The sequence below is a fragment of the Topomyia yanbarensis genome, chromosome 2, assembly GCF_030247195.1.
Source record: "Topomyia yanbarensis strain Yona2022 chromosome 2, ASM3024719v1, whole genome shotgun sequence".
Taxonomy (NCBI): Eukaryota; Metazoa; Arthropoda; class Insecta; order Diptera; family Culicidae; genus Topomyia; species Topomyia yanbarensis.
The window spans coordinates 447,126,848-447,149,830 of record NC_080671.1 but is presented as its reverse complement, the minus strand read 5'-3'; the positions used below and the strand labels follow the sequence as shown (position 1 = coordinate 447,149,830).

Sequence of the window (22,983 nt, the reverse complement as noted above, 5' to 3'; positions counted from 1 at the left end):
ATTGAGCTAAACCTAACGATTATTTCACAAAAAATGTATAGTTCGTGGAAATCGAGTACTGATACAAAACCAAGCACTGCTAGGCCCCATGCAGATCTGTCTCAGACATCACTTCGTTAAAAGTTTAATAATTTCTTTTAACGAAGCCGGATTGACTAGCAGTCTTCGACAAAGTTGTAGACAATTAAATTATCTTTCTTAGTTTCACTTTTAGTGATAATACGACACATACAGTGCCACCTAGCGGCGAAAATGCAAGCTAGTGGGTTTTCTCCATGTAAATTGTCGAACAATCCCAGACAAACTTCAGGCACGTTGGTCCGGTAGCTAGACTTGTCCGATTTGCTTCAAGTACTCCTACCCGACCAGGAGAAAATAACTGGGCAATAACCCGAGCATACTATTTTTTTGGTATTCATACCAAAACTTGGTAATAATTGATTATTATACCTCATTGAGGTATTAAGCAGGTATTGAAGAAACATTTTTCAATGCCTGCTTAATACCTCAATGAGGTATAATACTTTATTTTAGTATTTGTATTCCAGTGACTTTTACAAATACCAAATCAATACCTTATTGAATACCTCCATAGAGCGAATTTTATTTTGCATACGAGTTAATGCGTTCGAGATTGTACATAAAAGTGCACTTGAAACGAGCACAACACAAAAGAAGGATAGTGTTTTTTTATGGACAACTTAAGTCGCGGCACTGCTTAGCGTATCCCTACAGCCAATGTAACTGACTTTTCACTCAGCTACACTGGTTGTGAAAAAACGCAGCGCAGTGGTCTGCTCTAGCCTGCCGTTCAACAGACAACTGAGCTTGTCCGGTCAAATGTGTTCTTTAAATAGTAGATGATGACGTAATTCATAGAAGCATTGCGCGCAAGGTACATAAATCTGTCGTGTCAGATTTGCGAAGCGCTACCTTCAGTGTGCAAATGCGTGGTATTTTGACTATGTTATACATCATTTAAATTTTTAATGCCATGCTAACAAAAATCTTTGGGTTTATCTATTGAAATCTGTTCTTAGAAGTATTTCGCACCGAAAAAAATTGTTCCTAAAATTGTGAATAAAGTGCCATGAATTCTGGAACAATCACATTTCTACGTTACTAAAACAGGATCATGAACAAAAATCATGGCTTTTATGTTCAATTTCCCTTCAGTTACGTCCGCATAACGCTTTTATTATTGGAAATATTTGTTTTTGTTTTGTGAACCTCAGTCACGGTATCCGCCAAATTATTTCTAATTCGATTCTCAGCACGTGAACTAGTTCACAACTTTATGAACATTATTCATAAAACCAAAAGTTGCCTCAAGATTTTTTCATAGATATAGGAACAATAGTTCACAAAATTTAAACATTCTAGCTATTTTTTCTTGAACTATTTCACGAAATTCGTAATTTTATTCATGAATCCATTCAATCCTCGTGAACTAGTTCATGATTCCTAATATATTAGTTACAACCCAATATCCATGCTCGTGAAATGGTTCACGAAATCATGAAATAATATACATGTTTTTTTCCTTTTTTTATTTCGACTATGTTAGTCACATGTTCTTTTTTACATTTTAACGACATTCAATTAGCTAGAGATTACTGGGTAGGGAAAGTTATGAAAATTAGAGCCATAGTACTCAAGTGAGAGCAAGAATGTGAAGTAAACAGGTCGGAAAACTAGAAGTGGCAGGGTCATTAGAACAGGCTTAATATCGTGCGGGCTTAATCTTTGTCTTCTGTTAATGAGGGTCGTGTTTTTTTTAAATTAAGCCACGCAAGATTACCACTGAAAACCTGTCGACGATTGGCATCAATCTTAATGACGATTGCTGCTGTTTATCTCATATAATATTCATGTATTCGTGAACTGGTTCATGATTCCTAGTACATGATTTACGATATATCTAGTATCTATTTGCGTGCTTGTGATATTTAGAAGACATCCCTAATCATTCACAATTTCATGTAACATGGTAATGAAATTTTTACGTGAGCTCTTTCACAAAATTTGGAGTGTTATCCGTGGAATCATTTTGTTCCATGCCATTTTTCATGAAATACCCAGCTGCCAGCGATCAGTAATTGATACGAGCAGTAGATATAAAAAGCTATTAGGACCTCAAACATCGTTATTCATTTGATAAGGTTCGTTGTTATGTCCGGACAGAAAACGAAAACTGCACCCCAAATTGTGTGCGTGATATAGTTCACAGAACCAGATATCGCGAATGAGTCTTATTTTAATGATCCAGTTCATATTGTCAAGTAACCAAAAAATAATAGAACACGATAAGGCGAAGAGAATTTACGAATACCATGATGAAACTGCTGATATCATGAACGTTAGTTACATTACTCTTTGAACGCAAACTCTAAAATAAAATATAACGATAACTGGAATAGAAATTACGAACATCGCGACGAAGATCTTGAAATCATAAACATTAATTCCGCTAACGTCATGAGAATTCACAAGAATCGCGAATAAGTTCTGGAAATCATGAACAACGCTTGACTGTCGACTGTGTATTCCCAAATCAACAAAAAACAACAAAAACTAAACATTTCTAGGGAACAACAACAGTAACCCAACCAAACATTCGAATGTAACGCCATGTATATATTCGGGGCGAACTGGTTTTTAGGAAACACAAATAATTTCATGAATACGAGGATTATTATTCATAATTTCAGGAACTTGTTCACGGTTTTCGTAAATCGTTCAGTTCACGAAATCGTGACCTTTTGTTCAGGAATTTATGAACGGATTTTTTTGCGGATGCGCAAAATACAATTTTTGTTGAGTTTTCAAAATGCAATCCCATATCGAAAACAAAAACATAGTCCTACGTCAAAACGAAAACTTTTTTTCCTTCTAGTTACTTTAACATAAGCGAATACAGATGGTTACTTATATTTTAGACTCCATCAAAAACGCAACTTACCTATACAGTAATGAGTATTTCTTAAGTGCTTTGGTTGCTTAATTCTTGATTTCTAATTTATAGTAGGGGAGTCCAGGGCCTGCTGGCAATGGTTTCATTTATCATGTTTTATCTTTTTAATTCAAGGAAATGTAAAAGGGTAAAAAAGAATATGTTGCATAAAAGAACAGGCTGTTGCCTGCGTCTCAGAATTTTAAATATGTGACGCGGAAATCTCGCCAACTTACGACTCTACGCACAATGAGGCCACCTGGCCACTTTTGATGATAAAGTATAGATCGCGGGAGATGTCTTTTCAATAAATCTACTAATCAATCAATACTTTTTTTTCGAGAGTTGACCTACTGGAGCTGTAGAGCTAGGTTCTCGGAAGGGCTCCCCGTCAGAATCACATACTACAATTTGCAGACGAAACAGGCCATGTCGCCCACTAAAACACTGCATTAGGCCAATTGTAGCGGGCCGTGATTCTGAATGTGATATTCATTGTACGGTTCAGGTATGTGCGGGCGTAGGGACTCCCGATCGCGTGTATCATCGCGAAGAGCTCGAGCATTTGTACGTTAACGTGTTCGATCGCGTGTGCGTTTGTATGTTTAGTGTGCTAACGTGTATGTAACTTCGCGTGTATGAATTCCATTCTATAACCGTGTGCCTTTCGCATATTCGCGTGTGTTCTTGGATAATCGCGCGCGGACCGTGCATCTAATACTTTATTTTTTGGTGTACTGCTAAGATGCTAAAAGAGTGTGAGATCTTCCATATCACTAGACTGCCCGGTGATGTCGCCATGGAACGTGTTGTCTAGTGGATATGTGCTTTATTTTTTGATTGGTCCTACTGAATGTATGGCCCTAAGTTATTAAGACAGAGAGTAATGGTTTCCGGATGTGACCGATTCATGAGCGCGCGAAAATGGACGTTTGTAGGTTCGTGTTTGAGACAGCGTTTGAAACTTCGTGAGTGCTAAAACGTTCTCCTTATTACCGGAGTGTTATTAGGTTTGCGCGATCGCGAACGTAGATGTGCGTTGTTAATCGCGAAGGGCTTAAGCGTTCGTACGTTAACGTGTTTGTCACGTGTGCTCGCGTTCATGTGACTTCTCGTGTACAAGACTGGATTTTGTAACCGTGGAATTTCCTATATACGCGTGCGTTCTTGGATGGTCACGCGGACCTTCATTTTGATAGTTAGTTTTTGGTGTACAATTCACATTCTGACAGGGAGTAAGTTACCCCATATCACTAGAGTCCTCGGTCATGTCGCCATGTAACGTGGTGTCCAGTGGATATGAGAGCTTTCTTTTTTAATTGATCCAATTGAAGGCATGGACCTAGTCTGCTGATATCAAGGATAGAAACATCCGGAAGTGACCGATTCATGATCGTGCGAGTGCGGGTGTTTTTAGGTTCACGCTTGAGCCCGCTTTTGAAAATTTATAGGAGCTGAAACATTCACTTTGTTACCGGGATGCCTTCATGTTTACGAGATCGCTGGTGTAGGTACCGGGGATGGTCACCAAGGGCTCAAGCATTTGTATATGAACGTGTTTGTCACGTGTATGTGACTTCGCGTGTATAATTTTGATTTTATAATGATGTAGCGTGTATTCTTGTTTGATCGCGCGCGGACCGTGAATCTGATGCTTAATTTTTAGTGTATGGTACAGATGGTAGTCCGTTTCCCTATGGTGAAACTTAAGTTCCACGTCATGTCACCATGGAACGTGTTATTTAGTGAATATGAGCGTCACTTTTTTGATTGGTTCAACTCAAGGCATTAGTCCAGACTGGTAAAACTTTCGGACGTGATCGTTTAATGATTGCGCGAGTTGTGGGTTAATGTTTGAGACCGCGTTTGGAAGTTTAAAGATGCCACGTTTACTTAACTACCGGGGTGTTTTCATGTAGGCGCAATCGCGGGCGTAAGTATATGTGGATTATTGCAATTGCATGGTCGCGTTTGTGGCCGTCTGTGTTATCGCGAAGGCCACGATCGTTTGTACCTATATGAGTATAGATAGCGTATAGTAGAGATATACTAATCAAAGGAATCATAACATGTCGAACAAAGAAAAAAAGATGCAAAGTGCTTGACTAGAAGTGTATAAATTGAACAATTCTATTATGGTATACATAAATAATGGAAAAGCAAACTAATAGATGTACAAAAGAAACAGACTAATGAAGTAGAATAGAAAAACACATGTAACATGCAATCAAACTCGTCTAAATGCAGCAAATGTTGTATATTTATCATTAACGACAATTGCATGCTGTTAGACTTTCATCATGCTATGCTGGCCGGGAATGGATGACTCACGTGTGTCGGTAAATTTTTTTTATCCTAATTTATCCAACCCGATTTTCCCGAATGAATAGAACCAAATGCTCAGATTGATCACCAGAAGTATTAGTCACTATTCTATCACATACGTCAGTTCTGCATCCATTCCCTGACACAACTGTCACAACTACTCAGACGAATACATACATAGATAGACATACGACTAGCACATAACTGTTGTACACTAGTACGAAAAACTACGATTATCTCAAAGCTACAACTAATAGGTTTCTACTTTATTAAATTAATTTAATTATTAAATTTATTTAATTAGTATATGCACGATGACGAAGTCGACCGATAAATGGACACATAATGACTCCTTCCGTGAGCTCCGTCCACGAATACCACCAATAGAACAATATTTGCAAACACGGCACACAGCAAAAGTCAATCTACGTCGATCCGCCAGTCGGCTACGCCACCCCGCATAGACCAGTGGTTTAGCGTTGGTATGCGCAGGTGCAGAGTGTGAAGAAACATATAACATAAAAAAGGCGCATAAGCCCTCTCGGTCTCCTTGATGCACCACTATCGAGGCGTAATGCAATACCCATCTTAAAACAATTGATGCTTGATGATGTCTGCAATACCGTCAAATCCCTAAACCTTGGGGAGGGTAATACGATTATCTTTATTGTATCTTTATTTGTATCTTTTGCTACATTACGGTCGTCAGTAGAGCTGATAGTTTTTTTTTGATTTTTTAGTGTTTTACACTCGCGATTATTTTTATTCTCGTTTTATCTGTATATCGTTTTATTCGGTAGTACGTGTGCATTGAAATTTCGTGACTTCAAGCACGATTATATCTGCCGGTGTGATTCGTGAAAGTGATTGTTTTTGGTTGAGATTTTTGTTTTCACTTGTCATTATCACTGCACAGACGTTACGCTCAATTTTTTCGCCTAAAGCGACATCTGCTGGTGGGTAGTTGAGTTGTCACACGTTGCGTGCAAGTTTGCTTCCATTGACGCACGTTACGTCTCCTGCGCATATTGCATACCCGCTAGGCGTTATTTCTACATCAAAACCATGGCTTGTAACAACTGCTCGAAAGTGGTAAATGATTCTGATCGAATCACATGTCGTGGATACTGCGGAAATTCGTTCCACATGATATGCGTCAAGATGGATTATGATGTTCGTGACGTCCTGGGAACCCACCCACGGAATCTATTCTGGATGTGCAATGGCTGTGCTGATTTATTCTCGAATGATAATTTCCGTAGAATGGCTTCGCGTTGTTGCGATATAGTGCCTGACGACAATTCTCTGAAATCTATAAAGAACGACATAGCTGATTTGAAAGATGTCGTCAAAGCTCTCTCGGTTAAAGTTGACTCTAAACCGCTATCCCCAACTATAACGCCTTGGAATCGAATTGCTGAATATAATCCAGTTTCAAACACGCCTAAGCGCAAACGCGAAGATGATTCACCCAAAACAAAAATTCCTAATATTCGTGGATCCAAAGCTGCGTTTGAAACAATAAAAACAATTTCACCACCTGAGGAGCTGTTATGGGTTTACTTGTCAGCATTCGATCCCAGCACGACGGATGACGAAGTTTCTACTCTTGTGAAAGATTGTCTGGGGGAGAATCTGCAACCGAGAATAGTTCGTCTAGTTCCTAAGAACAAGGATCTCTCATCTTTGAGCTTCATTACTTTCAAAGTTGGCGTTAGCAAATCATACAGGGATAAGGCTCTGTCCAAAGATTCTTGGCCGGAGAACATCTACTTTCGTGAATTTGTGACCAATTCAAAAATCCAACGACCTATCATCAGGATTGCGGCGGAGAAGAATCCATCTGGTGGTGGACAGTAGCGCCAAGCTGTTCCGGATAAACTCATCTGTCCAACTTCTTGTATCCCGGCGAGCGATTCAGGTCTACCTGGCGAATCGGCGACTTCTTCTGTGTCAGGTAAAGCCAAGAAGGGTATATGTCCTTCCGAAGCAATACAAGATGCTGCACCCCCTCAATGTAAATTCCACTTACAGTCTGCTGATGAACACAACTCTACCGCCGCTGTGAATCTTCAATGTCAAAAACAAAATTTGGATCCCATCTTAACGAGCTCGTCTCTTCACAGCACATTCGGCTCTACAACGATCACAGAAGGACTAAGCACTCTATGCTATGCTGGTATGACTCATCGCACCCTGGGACGCACTGCAGCTAGCACTATGGAAGCCCTTGATCCCCCTGCCACAGTCGAGCCATTGCAGCCAGCGTTCACCAGTCGTCACGGTCCTGTGTGCAGGAGTGGTGAAGGGGTCTTCCAAATTGATACCAACGACAATCAATCGCGGCATTCAAACCTACAAATATATTACCAGAACGCCGGTGGTATGAATTCAGTAATCGAAGATTATCTGGTAGCAAGTTCGGATGAATGCTTCGACATAATCGCCCTCACAGAGACGTGGCTTAGCGATAGCACTCTGTCAGTGCAAGCATTTGGTGCCAACTACGATGTTTTCCGAACTGATCGCAGCTCACGCAACAGTCTCAAGGCTACCGGCGGCGGGGTACTTGTGGCTATCCATCGTCGATTGAAAGCGCAACTGATTGACGATACTTTGGGGGTCTGTGTCGAGCAGGTGTGGGTGCGAATCAAACTGGCTGGCTACGCACTTTTTCTTTGCGTGGTTTATCTTCCACCGGACCGCACTCGCGATTCGACATTGATTGATTCACATACTGAGTCACTGGAACGGATTTCCGCTCAAGCAAGCCCGGTTGATGAGATCCTGATTGTTGGTGATTTCAATTTCTCCGGATTAAAATGGCGCTCTGCTTCTGACGGATTTATGTTCGCTGATCCCGAATTGTCATCTTTTCATGCTGGTATAACCAGTTTGCTTGACTGCTACAGTCTAAATCTGCTGCGCCAAACGAATAATGTGGTGAACGAGAACAACAGAATCCTTGATCTCTGTTTTTCGAGCAAATCTGACTGCGCGCCAAAAGTTATCGCAGCACCGTTCCCCCTGGTAAAGACTGTTAGACATCACCCTCCCCTGCATATATTGCTTGAAGCGATTCGAGTGAAGCATGACTGCAATGTTTCTGACACCGTCAGCTATAATTTTAGAAAAGCCAACTATAATAGCATTATTGACTTCCTGTCGAATATCCACTGGACTGAAATTCTCGACAATGATGATGTCAACGTTGCAGTGCAGACCTTCTCCAATGTTATGAGCTATGCTATCGATCGCTATGTACCCAAAAGAAGTGGCCTTCAATCTAAGCACCCAGCGTGGCACACTGCCGAGCTGAGACGGTTAAAAGCGACTAAAAGAGCCGCTCTGAAGAAGTACTCCAAGTTTGGGGGCTACGTGCTGCGACAACACTACGTTCATGTTAACCAAGTCTATAAAAAGACATCGAAGCGTTGCCATGCCGATTACTTGCGAAACGTGCAACGTAAGTTGAAGTCCGAACCTAAAACATTCTGGAAGCATGTAAACGAGCAAAGAAAGGAATCCGGGTTGCCATCAACGATGAGCTATGGAGGACGTATGAGCTCTAGTTTACAGGAGATCTGCCAACTATTCTCTGAAAAGTTCGCGAGTGTTTTCTCCAACGAGAAACTGACACCGACCCAGGCTTCACGCGCGGCTCTCAATGTACCTCAATCATACCAGTCTTTGAACTCTATCAATATCGACAATAATATGGTACAACTGGCGATTAGCAAAATGAAGGCTTCAACCTCGGCAGGCCCAGATGGTATACCAACTATTATTCTAAAAAAATGCTCTGCCGGTCTAATTGAACCTCTTTGTCATCTGTTTCAATTGTCGCTAACAACCGGAGTATTTCCCGAACTCTGGAAATCCTCCTTCATGTTTCCAGTTCACAAAAAAGGTGATAAAAAGGTAGTTGACAACTACCGTGGTATTACAACGCTAAGCGCAGTTCCTAAGCTGTTTGAAATGGCTGTGTTGGAACCCATCTCCAGCCACTGCAAACAGTATATCTCCGAGACTCAGCATGGATTTATGCCGAAACGTTCAACATCTACGAATCTTCTGTCGTTCACAACATATGTTACAGATGCTATGTCGGACGGCCTTCAAACTGACGTTATCTACACGGACCTTTCAGCTGCTTTTGACAAGTTAAATCACGCTATTGCAGTGGCAAAATTGGATAGACTCGGCTTTGGTACTAATATTCTCCGTTGGATGCAATCGTATCTCAGTGATCGTCGTCTAGCAGTCAAGATAGGTGATTGTGTATCCGAAGAGTTCTGTGCTTCATCTGGTATTCCGCAAGGCAGCCATCTCGGTCCATTGATTTTTCTTCTGTATTTCAACGACGTTAACTTTTGTTTAGAAGGACCACGGTTGTCTTTCGCCGACGACCTCAAGTTGTACCATAGAATCCGGAATACTGATGATGCAGCTTTCCTTCAACGCCAACTGGAAACCTTTGCGGAATGGTGCGAGATCAACCGAATGACCCTAAACCCCAAGAAATGTACGGTCATTACGTTCTCGAGGAAAAAAACGCCAATTCGATTTGATTACTGTCTAGCTGAATCCACAATTGACAGAGCGAATTGCGTCAAAGATCTCGGAGTTTTTCTCGATGAACAACTGACGTTTAAACAGCATATCAGCTATATTGTCGCAAAGGCATCACGCTGTTTGGGGTTCATAATGAGAATATCTAAGCACTTTTCAGATATTTACTGCTTGAAATCTCTCTACTGCTCACTCGTTCGATCAACTCTGGAATATTGTTCAGTTGTGTGGAACCCTCATTATCTCAACGGTGTCCATCGAATTGAGGCAGTACAGCGCAGATTTGTTCGGTTTGCCCTTCGTCGATTGCCTTGGAGCAACCCTCACCAGCTGCCAAGTTATGAAAGCCGGGGTTTGCTTATTGGACTCGATACATTGCAAGTGCGACGGGATCTATTCCGTGCTATGACGATTTCGGATATTTTGCAAGATCGAATTGACTGCCCCGAGCTTCTCAGTGCGATAAACATGAACGTTCGCCCTCGCGCCCTTCGCAATAATTTATTCCTCCGATTACCTCTTCGCCGGACTAACTATGGAGTGAACGGTGCCATCATTGGTTTGCAGCGGACCTTCAACAGAGTTTCATCCGAGTTCGATCTTCACATTCCACGTAGCAGATTACAATTTGACTTTTTAAATAGATTAAGAAATTATCATTAGGACCACACTGTGTCTGTTGATATTAATTAATTATAAATAAATAAATAAATAAATAAATAAATCTTTAATTGGAAACCAAGTTTGCAAAAATCGGTCAAGAATTCTCTGAGAAAATGGTGTGACATTAACTTACGAACTTGGAAAGTACCCAGGTGGCCAATGTAATCAAAGCTGCTTAAAACGATCATTAGTGACGTAGACTCGCAAATCCGAGTTGTGTTGCATGTTTTTTTAATATGTATTACAACATTTGGATATCATGGTGTTACAATTTTATATGAGAATTTGCTGGGTGATCCGTAACTCCTGAACCGGAAGTCCGATCGACAAAAAATTCAATAGCAGCTTATGGGAGCGTTATACCTTTCATGTTAAGTTTGTGCGATTCGGTTCAGCCATCTGACAGTGGTCCCAAAGAGCAAAAAAGGGGTTTTTTTTAGATTGCGTCAAAACGGTTGACTTTAGCAATATGGTGTCTTTGAGAAAGTTTCTTGGAGTAGAACTCCCCTTCTTTCTGTCTTATCAGATTAATGATTAATCCCCCTAATAGTGAGTTACGAATTTTTTTTCTCCAATAATTCAGATAGACAAATACTTACTTTAGCAATGTTGTAGAAAAACTCGTTATAAACATTTTACCAGAAGACTTTAACTCTCTATCTTTTAAGGTTTTTGAGATATGGGACATTATTTGTAAAAGGCCCCTTAAAAACAGTTTCTTCATCATAAGTTTTTTTCTAGATTTTTTCCATTATATAAATGTTCTAGAACATTGTTTGGACTTTTAATCTGCATTACTTTGCCGAAGACGGGAACTTTCTATCGCTAGTATGTGTGTAGATATTCACGTTTTTTGATTGAAAATAGCTCTTTTTCCAATGCCGATAACTTTTAAACGGGCAAAAACGGGAAAACCACTTTGTAAACAAATTAAAGTACAAGTAAAGCACAACAAATGCTGGAAAAATCAGATCTCCCCAAGGCGGCCCTCTATGGAAATACTAGAGCCTAAGTTTGTCCATACTAGAGCTGTTCCGGGATTAAATACATCACCATATATTACTGTTAGTTTTTTATTTCGATTATAGAGGTTTTAACCTTAAGGTCATTCGCCTCTTCGGGTTAGAAAAATCTCTTATGAAAAATTTCTAACCCTATGTGCGGGGTCGGGACTCGAACCCAGGTGCGCTGCGTACAAGGCAATCCATTTACCAACTACGCTACACCCATCCCCTACTGTTAGTTCTGAAATAAAAGGTTAAAGTCGTAATAATTATCCTTTCTTACTTTTGTAAGCACGTCTTGAGTAAATACCCAAGCAACCAAAAGTTGATATAAATGAACTACATAAGCTTCTCGTTTTAAGTAATTTTGCAATACGTTTTATGTTCTAATAGCGGGTTAAGCAGTTCTAATAAAGCTTGAGCAGCTTGAAAGTTCGCTAAGAACTTTTTGAGAATTTTAAAGTGTGCTTTTTAAGTATTATCCGAACTTCTGTGTTACAGTTGTTCAAAACTCAATGCATACGCCTGACACTGGAAACTGACAATTCCCTTGCGCCTACTTCACAACAATGCACAGTGGTCAAAATGTGTAAATTCATGCCTTTAATTATTTAGCGGAAAAATATAAGGTTCTGTGTTTTGGTGACTTCGGAAAAGTTGTTGGGGCTACCAAGGCGGATTTTCGGAAGTAGACAGCCATGTTCCAAAATACAGTGTAAAGACATTTCTGAAATCTAACTTTTTACTGGTAGCAGATAGACAGTTTCAGTCTTCGGCAAAGTTGTAGAGAATATTATTTTTAGTAAATCTTTCATAAGAACTGACTCTCTAACTATAGCCGTTCCAATGTTATGCAGTGTTTTTATGAGGACCCCCTTTAAAATTGGTTTTTTCATGATAACTCTTGTATTTATTTCTCTACAATTATGAGATCCGAAATGTTTTAGATATTACGAAAATGCATAACTTTGTTGAATATTGCAAGACGATATTATGTTTTTGGAGAGAGTTACAGCTTTTTTTATGATTATGATTTTATGATTAATATTAACAAACATAGCCAGTTTTCTAAAAAAAGTTGCAAAAATATGCAGATGAAATATTATTATTTTGAAACTATCATAAATCCCCTACAAAATCCTGAAGGAATGGTTTGTATCCGATAGTATCCTAAGATGTTATGATCGAATGAAAGTGCTAGTAATCGGGGCGATCGTATTATGTGTTATATTGAATATTTAAAAATAAGATAAACATAAACTGCCAAAAATAAGAAGAAAAACTGCCAAAAATAAGATAAACATAACTGCCATCAAATCCCCACTTTACGGTCAGTACGATCCTTAGGAGTTCATCATCCGAGAAATATTGTAGGTTTTCGCTGTTCGCTTCTACTAAGCGGTTTGACGTATGATCAAGAAGCTTCTGTAAGTCAACTTCGACAGAAAACTCGGCAACAGTTATGGATGATTCATCGGGGTAACATTTTTGTTTCTCGGCGATAACTTTAGTGTATGATGGGTAAAACATAATATCATCTTGCAATATTCAACAAAGTTATGCATTTTCGTAATATCTAAAACATTTCGGAACACATATTTGTAGAGAAATAAATACGACAAGGGCTATCATGAAAAAACCAATTTTGAAGGGGGTCCTCATGAAAACACCGCATAACATTGGAACGGCTATAGTTAGAGAGTCAGTTCTTATGAAAGATTTGCTAAAAATAATATTTTCTACAACTTTGCAGAAGACTGAAACTGTCTATCTGCTACCAGTAAAAAGTTAGATTTCAGAAATGTCTTTACACTGTATTTTGGAACATGGCTGTCTACTTCCGAAAATCCGCCTTGGTAGCCCCAACAACTTTTCCGAAGTCACCAAAACACAGAACCTTATATTTTTTTCGCTAAATAATTAAAGGCATGAATTTACACATTTTGACCACTGTGCAATGGCGCAAGTGCAACCAAACTGCGAGTAATCAATTGCATTAGATGACGGAATGAGACAAACTTCAGCTCAAGTATTTCCATAGAGGGCCGCCTTGGGGAGATCTGATTTTTCCAGCATTTGTTGTGATTTTCTTGCACTTTAATTTGATTACAAAGTGGTTTGCCCGTTTTTGCCCGTTTAAAAGTTATCGGCATTGAAAAAAGAGCTATTTTCAATCAAAAAATGTGAATATCTACACACATACTAGCGATAGCAAGTTTCCGTCTTCGGCAAAGTAATGCAGTTTAATAGTCCAAACAATGTTCTAGAACATTTATATAATGGAAAAAATCTAGAAGAAAACTTATGATGAAAAACCTGTTTTTAAGGGGCCTTTTACAAATAATGTCCCATATCTCAAAAACCTCAAAAGATAGATAGTTGAAGTCTTCAGGTAAAATGTTTGTAACAAGTTTTTCTACAACTTTGCTGAAGTAAATATTTGTCTATCTGAATTATTGAAGAAAATAAATTTCGTAACTCACTTTTAGGGAGATTAGTCATCAATCCGATAGGACAGAAAGGAGAGGAGTTCTACTCCAAGAAAATTTCTCAAAGACACCATATTGCTAAAGTCAACCTTTTTGACGCAATCTAAAAAACCCCCTTTTTTGCTATTTGGGACCACTGTGCATCTCTGAGAAAAGTGAGCGAGTTTAGAAAATATATACACGCATACATACCCGCACACACGTACAGACATTTGCCGATCTCGACGAACTGAATCGAATAGTATATAAGACACGGCACTCCGGGCTTCGGTTAAATACACCGGAGAACCACAGTCTTATGTAAAAGAGGTAGACGACGTTTGTTAAGATACTCTTTGTGGTAAGCCCCTTGGCTTAGTTCATAATCTTGGTTGTGACATAAATCTAATCTCGTTTGCCGTTTGACAGACCAAAAAATCCTGACCATTTTCGAATTAAAGTTTGGTATTTTTCAACGATATTAAACCTATCTATGGTGGTAAATATCAGTCGCTTTCGAAACTGTGGCGTTCACTGTCCCGAGTCGTTTCTAAGTTTGCGATGGGATCATTTTGAATTCATGCGTTTGCTTCACTAAATTTTCTGATTATATTAATTTAAAGAAAGAAATCTCCAAATTACTTAAAATTCATAACGGACCCATCAATATTTTTTCCGGAATAAATAACAGTTTAAGCGCTTTATTTTTAGAATTCGTGAATACCAAAAAAACACTTTTTTCGACGGACAAACTGTTTATCCTGCCGTATATTTGTGACAAATACGACTAGCGGACTCGCCATCCATATGTTGGCTGATTTCAAGGTAGTGTACGATTCAGTGAAACGAAACGAACTGGGCAGATAACACTGCAGCATGGTTCTCCAAGAAAACTGATCCTGTCATAGGCTGGATGGGTAAAAATTCGGTGGCAAAATATTGTTAGTGCAAAGGGACGGAACTAATATCACGATATCTCACATTCTTCTAGGGTTCCCGGACTATATTATTTGCATTGCCAACGGACGCTCCCAAACCTTCAAATGAGTTTGAATTCAATTTCACTTTACCGAATGCAGGAAGCGCTCGTTTATAATTCGGAAGATAGTTGAAAGGAAATAAAATGTAGGCAGAAACTATGATTTTGATTAAATACCCCCGATAAATATCCTAAAATCAATACAGAGGATATTACCAAAATTATTCAAAGTGACGCTACTAAAACAGTGTCGAAAGACGATTTATTCTGGCAGGAGCGAACATTCACGAACGGCATCACCACATCTTCGAATGACTAGCCCACCGCTCGAATGATGGATCCCCGGAAGTAAATTTTAAATATGTATATTCACAATCCAACAGATTAGCGGAACCAGTATCACCAATTCGACAAACGACCCTTTCGTTTCGCAAATTTACAACCGGTTCCGCACTGGAACTGCGGGGCTCACATCCATACCAGTCAGAGTAGGCTGTGTAGTTCACTAACTCTCGGTCTCTCTCTCTCTCTGTGTAGGTATTTATCTACTCACCGTTCGGTCGCCTTTGTGTTTGACACGACATTTGAGCACGGCCGTATCGTCCACCAGGGTTGTAACATTGCGCGAGCTGATATCGTCAAAATAAGGCTTCTCGGCGCTGCTGGTGGCGCCACCGGTCCCGGACACCATCGCCATCGAGCCCGATCCACTTGACAGCGAGGCTGACATGGCGGAGGACGACTGTCTAGATGATGAGGGTGGTAGTGGTGGTGCGGACGACGGTGCAGTGATGCCTGAAATGAAACGACACAGAGAACAACAAATGGACAATTAGTGCGATGAAACACAGTTTCAATCGAGTATGTCATCCGCGTTAGGGTTTGTTGAGTGTCGACGACTATTCCCCCGGAAGGGGTTTGACTATACGAATTTATACGCGGGGATTATTTCGTTGGGGATTAGTTGCTCGGCTTCAAATATTTACGGTATTCGTTGCCGCAGTGAAAATATAGTGTTAATTGGAAAGTGTTTTACGATTGAACGTTTGTTGTGGTGCACTGAAACAGCCTTCAGCATATCCTAGTGAAAGACATAAATTTACAAGCTCCTACGCAATATAAACATCTGCTTCCACAGCCATGTTATTGTGTGAATTCTGGTAGTCATAAACTTGTCTGTCAGGTCAGTCCGCTAATAGCTCGCCGGACGTATGTTACGTGGACATTTATAGTCACTCGCTTGACACATTCCCGACTCTCATAACCCAGTATTCAACAGCATTACGTCTTCCTTCTCACTTGTTATCATTACATTCTGAAATACCATTCACACACACACACTGACTGACTGAAACACACAGATGTACTCATTTACGAGCGAATTAAATTTAAACGCCTCTGCTCCATCAGCTCGATCAAAGTTACGATGTCATATTTATTTATGAACCAAGCTCACATCCGGACCGGCGGAGTCTCGCTCGGAAGAACCTTGAACCGACAGTTTCGCCGCATACCGATGCGACCATTCCATTAACGACAACACGACTGCCACCCGGCATTCATTCGGCATCAGGCGTCCTCCAATTCAAACATGGGATCCATCTGTTGGGTAAATGTCGCCGGTTGGTTGATTGGTTGGAATCCACCTAGTAGCGAGATTGTTGGATCCTATTGTTGTAATCTGGTGATTGTTATGGATCGGTCCAGGGTAAGAAGTTGAATTTAGAATATCGTATATCCTATTATGTAATTTTACCAAAAGTTGAAACGACGATTTCGTAACAAATGATTGAAATCTGAAATGAGAGTCACTTACAGGTTTAGCTTCTGTTCTGACCACATTAGGAAAACCAGACATGCCAAAAGATTCTGACAACTCTAAGTGATACTGAGCGTTGAAGGGATGACTCAGAGCTGTCATCGGCATCACCGTGACTGACATTCAACACCATTAAGCTGGGGAAAGCTTACACAAAATCAGAATTTCCAAGCGATTTCATAACCTTTTCTAGGTTTATGAAAAAAAAACGACAGCCATCTCCGCTGATCACAGCAGGCTAGGCCAGTACACCAACCAGCGCAGCCCCATCTTCATAACCATCATCGTTGACATCAACACGAGAACGGCGCCTTTACGTTGAGACAGAAAGAACATGTGTCTGTGACTGCGTGTGTATGCACACAAGAGGCTGAACAACTGAACCGGGTTCCGGACCCGACCGCTGGGTGTGGAGTGAGTGTTTCTTATTGCACGGCCATAAAATGCAACCGACAGTGAAATGATCAATCTGTATGCGGTTTTTGTGGAGCCTATAAATCTGGTAGTCTTCGACCAACAACAGACCGACCGACTGACTGACTGACAAAAAGGTATCTAACTCCCGCCCCGCCAGTTTTCCCAGATCGTTTATGTGGAAGACTGCGTTAGGCCCATTCCGAATGGGTGGTTTATGTGTGGGCATTTATGGATCTGGTATTGGGAATGTAGTCGGAATACGGTCGTTGCAAACCAAATTGGATGATTTACTCGGCGGTCAAATATTACATTCCGTGCCGATAAAATCCGCACTGTGTTAGGATACTTTAATTTATTGCCACCGACGTGGAGGCGTGGTCGAATGTTGGGGATTTTAACTTTTGCCAATCGGCAGCAACCTATCCGATTAATGTGGCAAAAGTGGGTTTGACATGGAATTTTAATTTTGTGCCTGTTGATTCTGCTGTTTATTTTTTATTTATCGAGTTGCCATAGATTTTGGTTTAATTAATATTCGATTTCTTGGATGGTAGCCAATTATCGTTGCCGTCACAAGCCGACCACGCGTTTTTTAACATTGTTTGGGGCGATTCGGTAGCATTATAATTTCGATCTGGCCACTGCTGGGAATGCTTTATATCGATGGAAGTTCAATTATTTTTATTTGATAGCTTTAAAAAAACAATAAGAGATATATTGTGTAGGGGTAATTAAGTGACTCTATGACAACAGGACGAAAGAACCAAAGATCGAACGGATAAAAGTTGCACACCAAAATTTTATCTTTTAATTTTTTAAAAATGAATTTTGTAACGATCTAGAAAACTGTACACAACATTTCAATCTAAACAATTAATTTAGGTTGAAACCGAAAAAAGGCTACATAAAATGAGTAATATGATTTATTTTTCGGGATTAGAATCATTTTATGGGCGCGAAGGGCATAAAACCTGACTAGCCTACTATGAACACAAGTGATGTTCAGGGCTGTCTCAAGACCATTTGGTACCTATAGGCACTGTTAAACTAAGGAAACCCTATAATTGAACATGTACAAACCGATTAGTCTGGATGTCACGCTATTTCGTTGATAGCTCGGCCAACTGTCACTGGATTGCGCTTAAGGAATTATATATAAAGTTGAGGCTAAAAAATTGTATACATACTTTCGAAATTATCTGTGCGAACTTTCATTCAAATCGGAGCACTAGATTTAAAATTACAACCGTTCACAGCGCGCTGGTTTCATCCACGAAGTAAACACAAAACTTTGAACGCGATTATGGAGGTTCTCGAAAAGGACCGTTGCGATGAACGCGATATCTCAAAAACTACTCAACCGATTTTCATATCTTTTTGCCTTTCTCAATAGAAAGGTATTGTAATTGCTCTGAAAACCGACTTCTTAACGGAGGCCCGGAGGGCAGAGTGACATATACCATTCGATTCAGTTCGTCGAGTTCGGCAAATGTCTGTGCGTGTGTCTGTATGTGTGTATGTATATGTGTGTATGTGCGTCTGTGTGTGTGTGTTTGTGACCAAAAATGTCACTCATTTCTCTCAGAGATGGCTGAACCGATTTTGACAAACTTAGTCTCAAATAAAAACAGCAACGTTCCCATAGGCTGTTACTCAATTTCTAAGGGATCCGACTTCCGGTTCCGGAATTACAGGGTGGTGAGCACGATCACGCAGAAAATGTCGATTTTAATAAATTCTGCAATGAATGTATAAAAGTGAAATTTTTTCCAAAATATGACCACAACTGCTTCGATTTGTAGTATTAGGTCACTAACAACCATTTAAAGTCTCTTTGGCCACATTGGCCACCATCATCGGTTCCGGAAGCCTCGGCGGAAGTGTCTAAATTCAGAATAACAGTCACAGAGGTTTCTCGGAGATGACTAGACCGATTCGACCAAATGAAAGGTATAGCGCCCCCGTAAATGGCTATTAAATTTCATCCCGATCCGACTTCCGGTTCTGGAGTTACGGGTTGTGGCGTGCAACGAACACTTCGGCGCTTCGCTTCCCCCGTGAGTTGAGAGTTCGCGGTTGCGAAAGCACAAATCTACAAATTATTCCGAGTTTTTTGTTCTTTTTGCCACAAACAACTTTTCTTCGAGTGATAATTGCCAAGGTTAACAACAAAAACTTTTTTTTGCTCTAGAGGTCATTCACCTCTTTTCGGGTTGGAGAAATCTCTTTTGAAAAAATCTCTAACCCTTTTTGCGCGGTTGGGAATCGAACCCAGGTGAGCTGCGTACAAGACAATCGTTTTACCAACTACGCTATGCCCGTCCTCAAATTCATACGCGTCTTCGACAGTTACTTTTTTAGTGTGGGTGAATTTGCTTTCAGGTGTGAATCTTTTGAACAGAAATTTATTAAGTCCTACGCATCCTCCTGACAAATTTCCTCATTGTTGCTATTTTGCTGGAGCTAGAAATTGGTTCATGGCATTCTAACAAATCTTCAGTGTAACGTTTCGAACTTTAAGGAAACCCATTAATCTTAATTATTTTACTCCTGCGCAAATTTTATATCAAGATTGAAAATTATGCGCAAATTTCAGTCTTGATTCATATGGTGGTGTCATCGTACCTCGTAATGGTAATTTTCTACTGTTGGTAGTGTAATTCAAAATTAAATTATCACTGCAATTGAAAAAATGACATCAATTCATCAAAAGCAAATTTCCCTTAATACCAACTACCCGCCCAAACTCATGCCCGAAACAACAACAATCTACTCATTAGCTGCGAGCGTTATAATTCTTTCCAGAGGGCCCTTCATTTTGATTTCAGCCCCCGCCGTGAAAGTTTGCCGCAGTAAAGTTCCTCTGCAATTTTCCACTTCAAACCAACATGCTGGAAGTGGAAGCGGATGTTGTCTGTTCTCTTTTATTTTGCTTTAGCCTTTGTCGTCGTTTTTTCCCCCCCACCATGTACACTAGTAGTTACCCAGCGCAACAGCAGCAGCAGCAGCAGCAGTCATTGGAGGTGCGAGAGCTTGAGGCTTAATTAACTTGTCTCGTGCTTTCCAGGGCGCTTTACGTTCCTGCGGGTGTGTTCTGGTGGTTCGTTCTTCTAGTCTGTCGCTGTCATGCCGGTACTGTCTGACAGTTGTGAAAGTTATTCGTTGGAAAAATAAGCTTCATTCGGTTAGCTGCAGTTCTCGGTGATGTTAAAATTTTATAATTGATAATTTCAATCTGAACTCAAGGGATTCGAATATCATTCGAAGTCTCCTCCAGCCCTAAATTGAACCAAATTGATCCCATTAACCTACGAGAGCCTATCATCATTCATCGGTGTGCTAAAGACTAGACAGGAAGTTTGCAAACGGTCGGACGCTCGCACGGATATCGACCGCCTCTGGCCGCAGGAAACCGACTGGACGACGGCTGCTGTATCCGATCGATCGAGAGAAATAAAACGTTGCCGGAAGAAAAATGATTATCACATTAATTGCTAGCACATGTGGCAGGACTTTCTGGCTGCTGCTGCTGCTGGAGAGCGAACAGAGTGCTGGATGCAAACAAAATAAATCCCCACTTGGGTCAGGTTACTTCTGCTGGGGAGGGTATCTCGGGAATGTAACTATGCTTTGCCGGCAAGTGATCCTAGCGGACGCTGGTTTACTGGTAAAGTTCGTGCATGTCGTATCTTTAGTGTAACAGAGGGAAATCAAATTAGCTAACATATGCCGAGAAGGGAATGAATTGGGTTATTTGTTTCGTCTGGGAAGGTAAATAATTGATTGGTGGGAGAAATGACCGCTGGATAAGTAATGTGATTAAACAGTTGGATAATTAAGAGTCACGTGACTTTTCTCGCCAACCGAAACTTAAAATTCAGAAACTGCGTATCACAATCACCCCGCAAATCCATACTCACAAAGACACTAAGACGTAGCAATTTCCGCTCTAGCTTGGAACAATCGGGCAATGCTGGAAAAATTAATTAATCGCTACGCAGCTCGAAACCGCTTTGGAGCATTATTTTTAATTGCAGATGGCTCATGAATGAAACGGATCTCCATTCGCAAAAGCTTTTCCCGTCACCCATTCCGCTGATCCACCCACTTCCTTGTCTAATCCTTTCACGTCCGTGGGAAATAATTTGCTCCCCCACTCCCCGAGGCCATCCATAAATTATGTTAACAAACTGTGAGTCTGTGAGCGAAAGCCTAATGAGTTTATCTTCGCCATTTCGAAATTGCATCCGGGATCCTACACCCACCCTGGTCTGGTCTGTCTATCTTAGTGGTGAAAGAAGTTGGTTAAATTTTAAAACGCTTGTTCGAACAGGAAATGGGCCGGCCGCTGGTGCTTAGAGAGAGAGAGAGAGATAGAGAGAGAGATAGCTCGGGGGACCATGGCTCATACATTATGGATCGGGTTTTAGCCAGAGGTGAAGTTCTTGAGTGTGCCGAAGTGGATTAGTGGGTTGGTTGAGCTGCCAGTAGCACCAAATGTGTTAAGCTCGGAACATTGGGAGGCTATGTAGATTAGGTGCTTCAAATTTCAAGTGCAGTTGAGTTTTATCCGGATTATATCCATCTGTAAGTAAGCAAAATAAAATAATGCTTTAAAACGACACACATTAACGTGATTTTATCTCAATCACTAGAACCTATTTTTAAGAGTGGGAATTTTCCAACCTATACTGTATCTGTAGATTAACTCTTATTTGAAAAGAAAATCAGGTTGACGTTTCCCTAAGGACCAGGTGCAAGATGGAGATAAAAATCAGTTGGGAGACGGAGTGTGCTTCATGGACGTGTGGTGCGTTTCAAAAAAGACAATAATTTTGAGAGAGATTTATATAATTTAGATAGGATAGAGAAAAATATTAAACCTAAAAAAACAGCTTTACAGAACCTACGAGCAGGAGAAACGTTGTAACATAACGCTTTCAATCAGGCACGTAGCTAGAGGGGGAGGCTAGGGAGCTAAAGCCCCCCCCCCCCGAAATGTTTTGAAAACAAATTTCAAAAACATTATCAGCGACTTTAGCTTGTAGCTCGTTTGGTTTGGGATAAAGTTAGAAGATTGCTGTTTCCAACAACCAAAATCAATGGTCACGAAATTCAGTGTGGTTTATGCTTCTGTCCCAGCCGGTGTGAAGCGAACGACAAATAAAGTTACTTTTATATTGTGTATCCTCCGTAGTATCGTTGCCTGTTGCAAACTCCACGAGTTCACGCAAACAATGCTCAGACGTGGCTGGTGATGCTATACAATCGCTTCCTGTCAGTCGCGGAGCAGGTGAATGAATAATAGAAGATACGGAATCAAAATTGATAGGTGAAAACTTTTTTACTTTCGATGCTAATTAGTTGGTACCTGGAGTCGAGATTCTATACGTTTATAGATGTTCCTTCCGTAAAAGAATTTGGTCGTCTATTCACGGTTATAAAGTAAGTGGAAATAGGTTTCCTCATTTGACGTTCTGAATGTGCATATTTCTAAGTTGCACAAGATAATACCACAATGCTTTATGAGTTCTGAAAATTGTTTTTTACCTAAAGAAAGAAAAACAAATGGATTAACCAATTTTCGCATACGGGCACAACACCTAAATTAGGAAAGTTGGATTTAAATGTTTGGTGTTCCACACTTCAGTAAATGACACCAACTTGCTGCCAGTTAGACGATATACCCAAAATAACACCAAATTGGCATCAGTTAAACATATATTCCATGTTTTTGTCGTGAACCATGATTTTTTTTTCTTTTTTCGAGGTTTTTAGCAACG

General features: G+C 40.3%; 1 protein-coding gene across 1 annotated transcript in view; it reads right to left on the bottom strand.

Annotated features, from left to right (window-relative positions):
- LOC131685727 (uncharacterized) overlaps positions 1 to 22,983 on the bottom strand; it is a 755,395-nt gene that overhangs the window by 328,076 nt on the left and 404,336 nt on the right. The window contains exon 4 of the mRNA XM_058969637.1: positions 15,518 to 15,759. Within this exon, the coding sequence (XP_058825620.1) occupies positions 15,518 to 15,759 (242 nt within the window). The remainder of the gene's footprint in view (positions 1 to 15,517; positions 15,760 to 22,983) is intronic.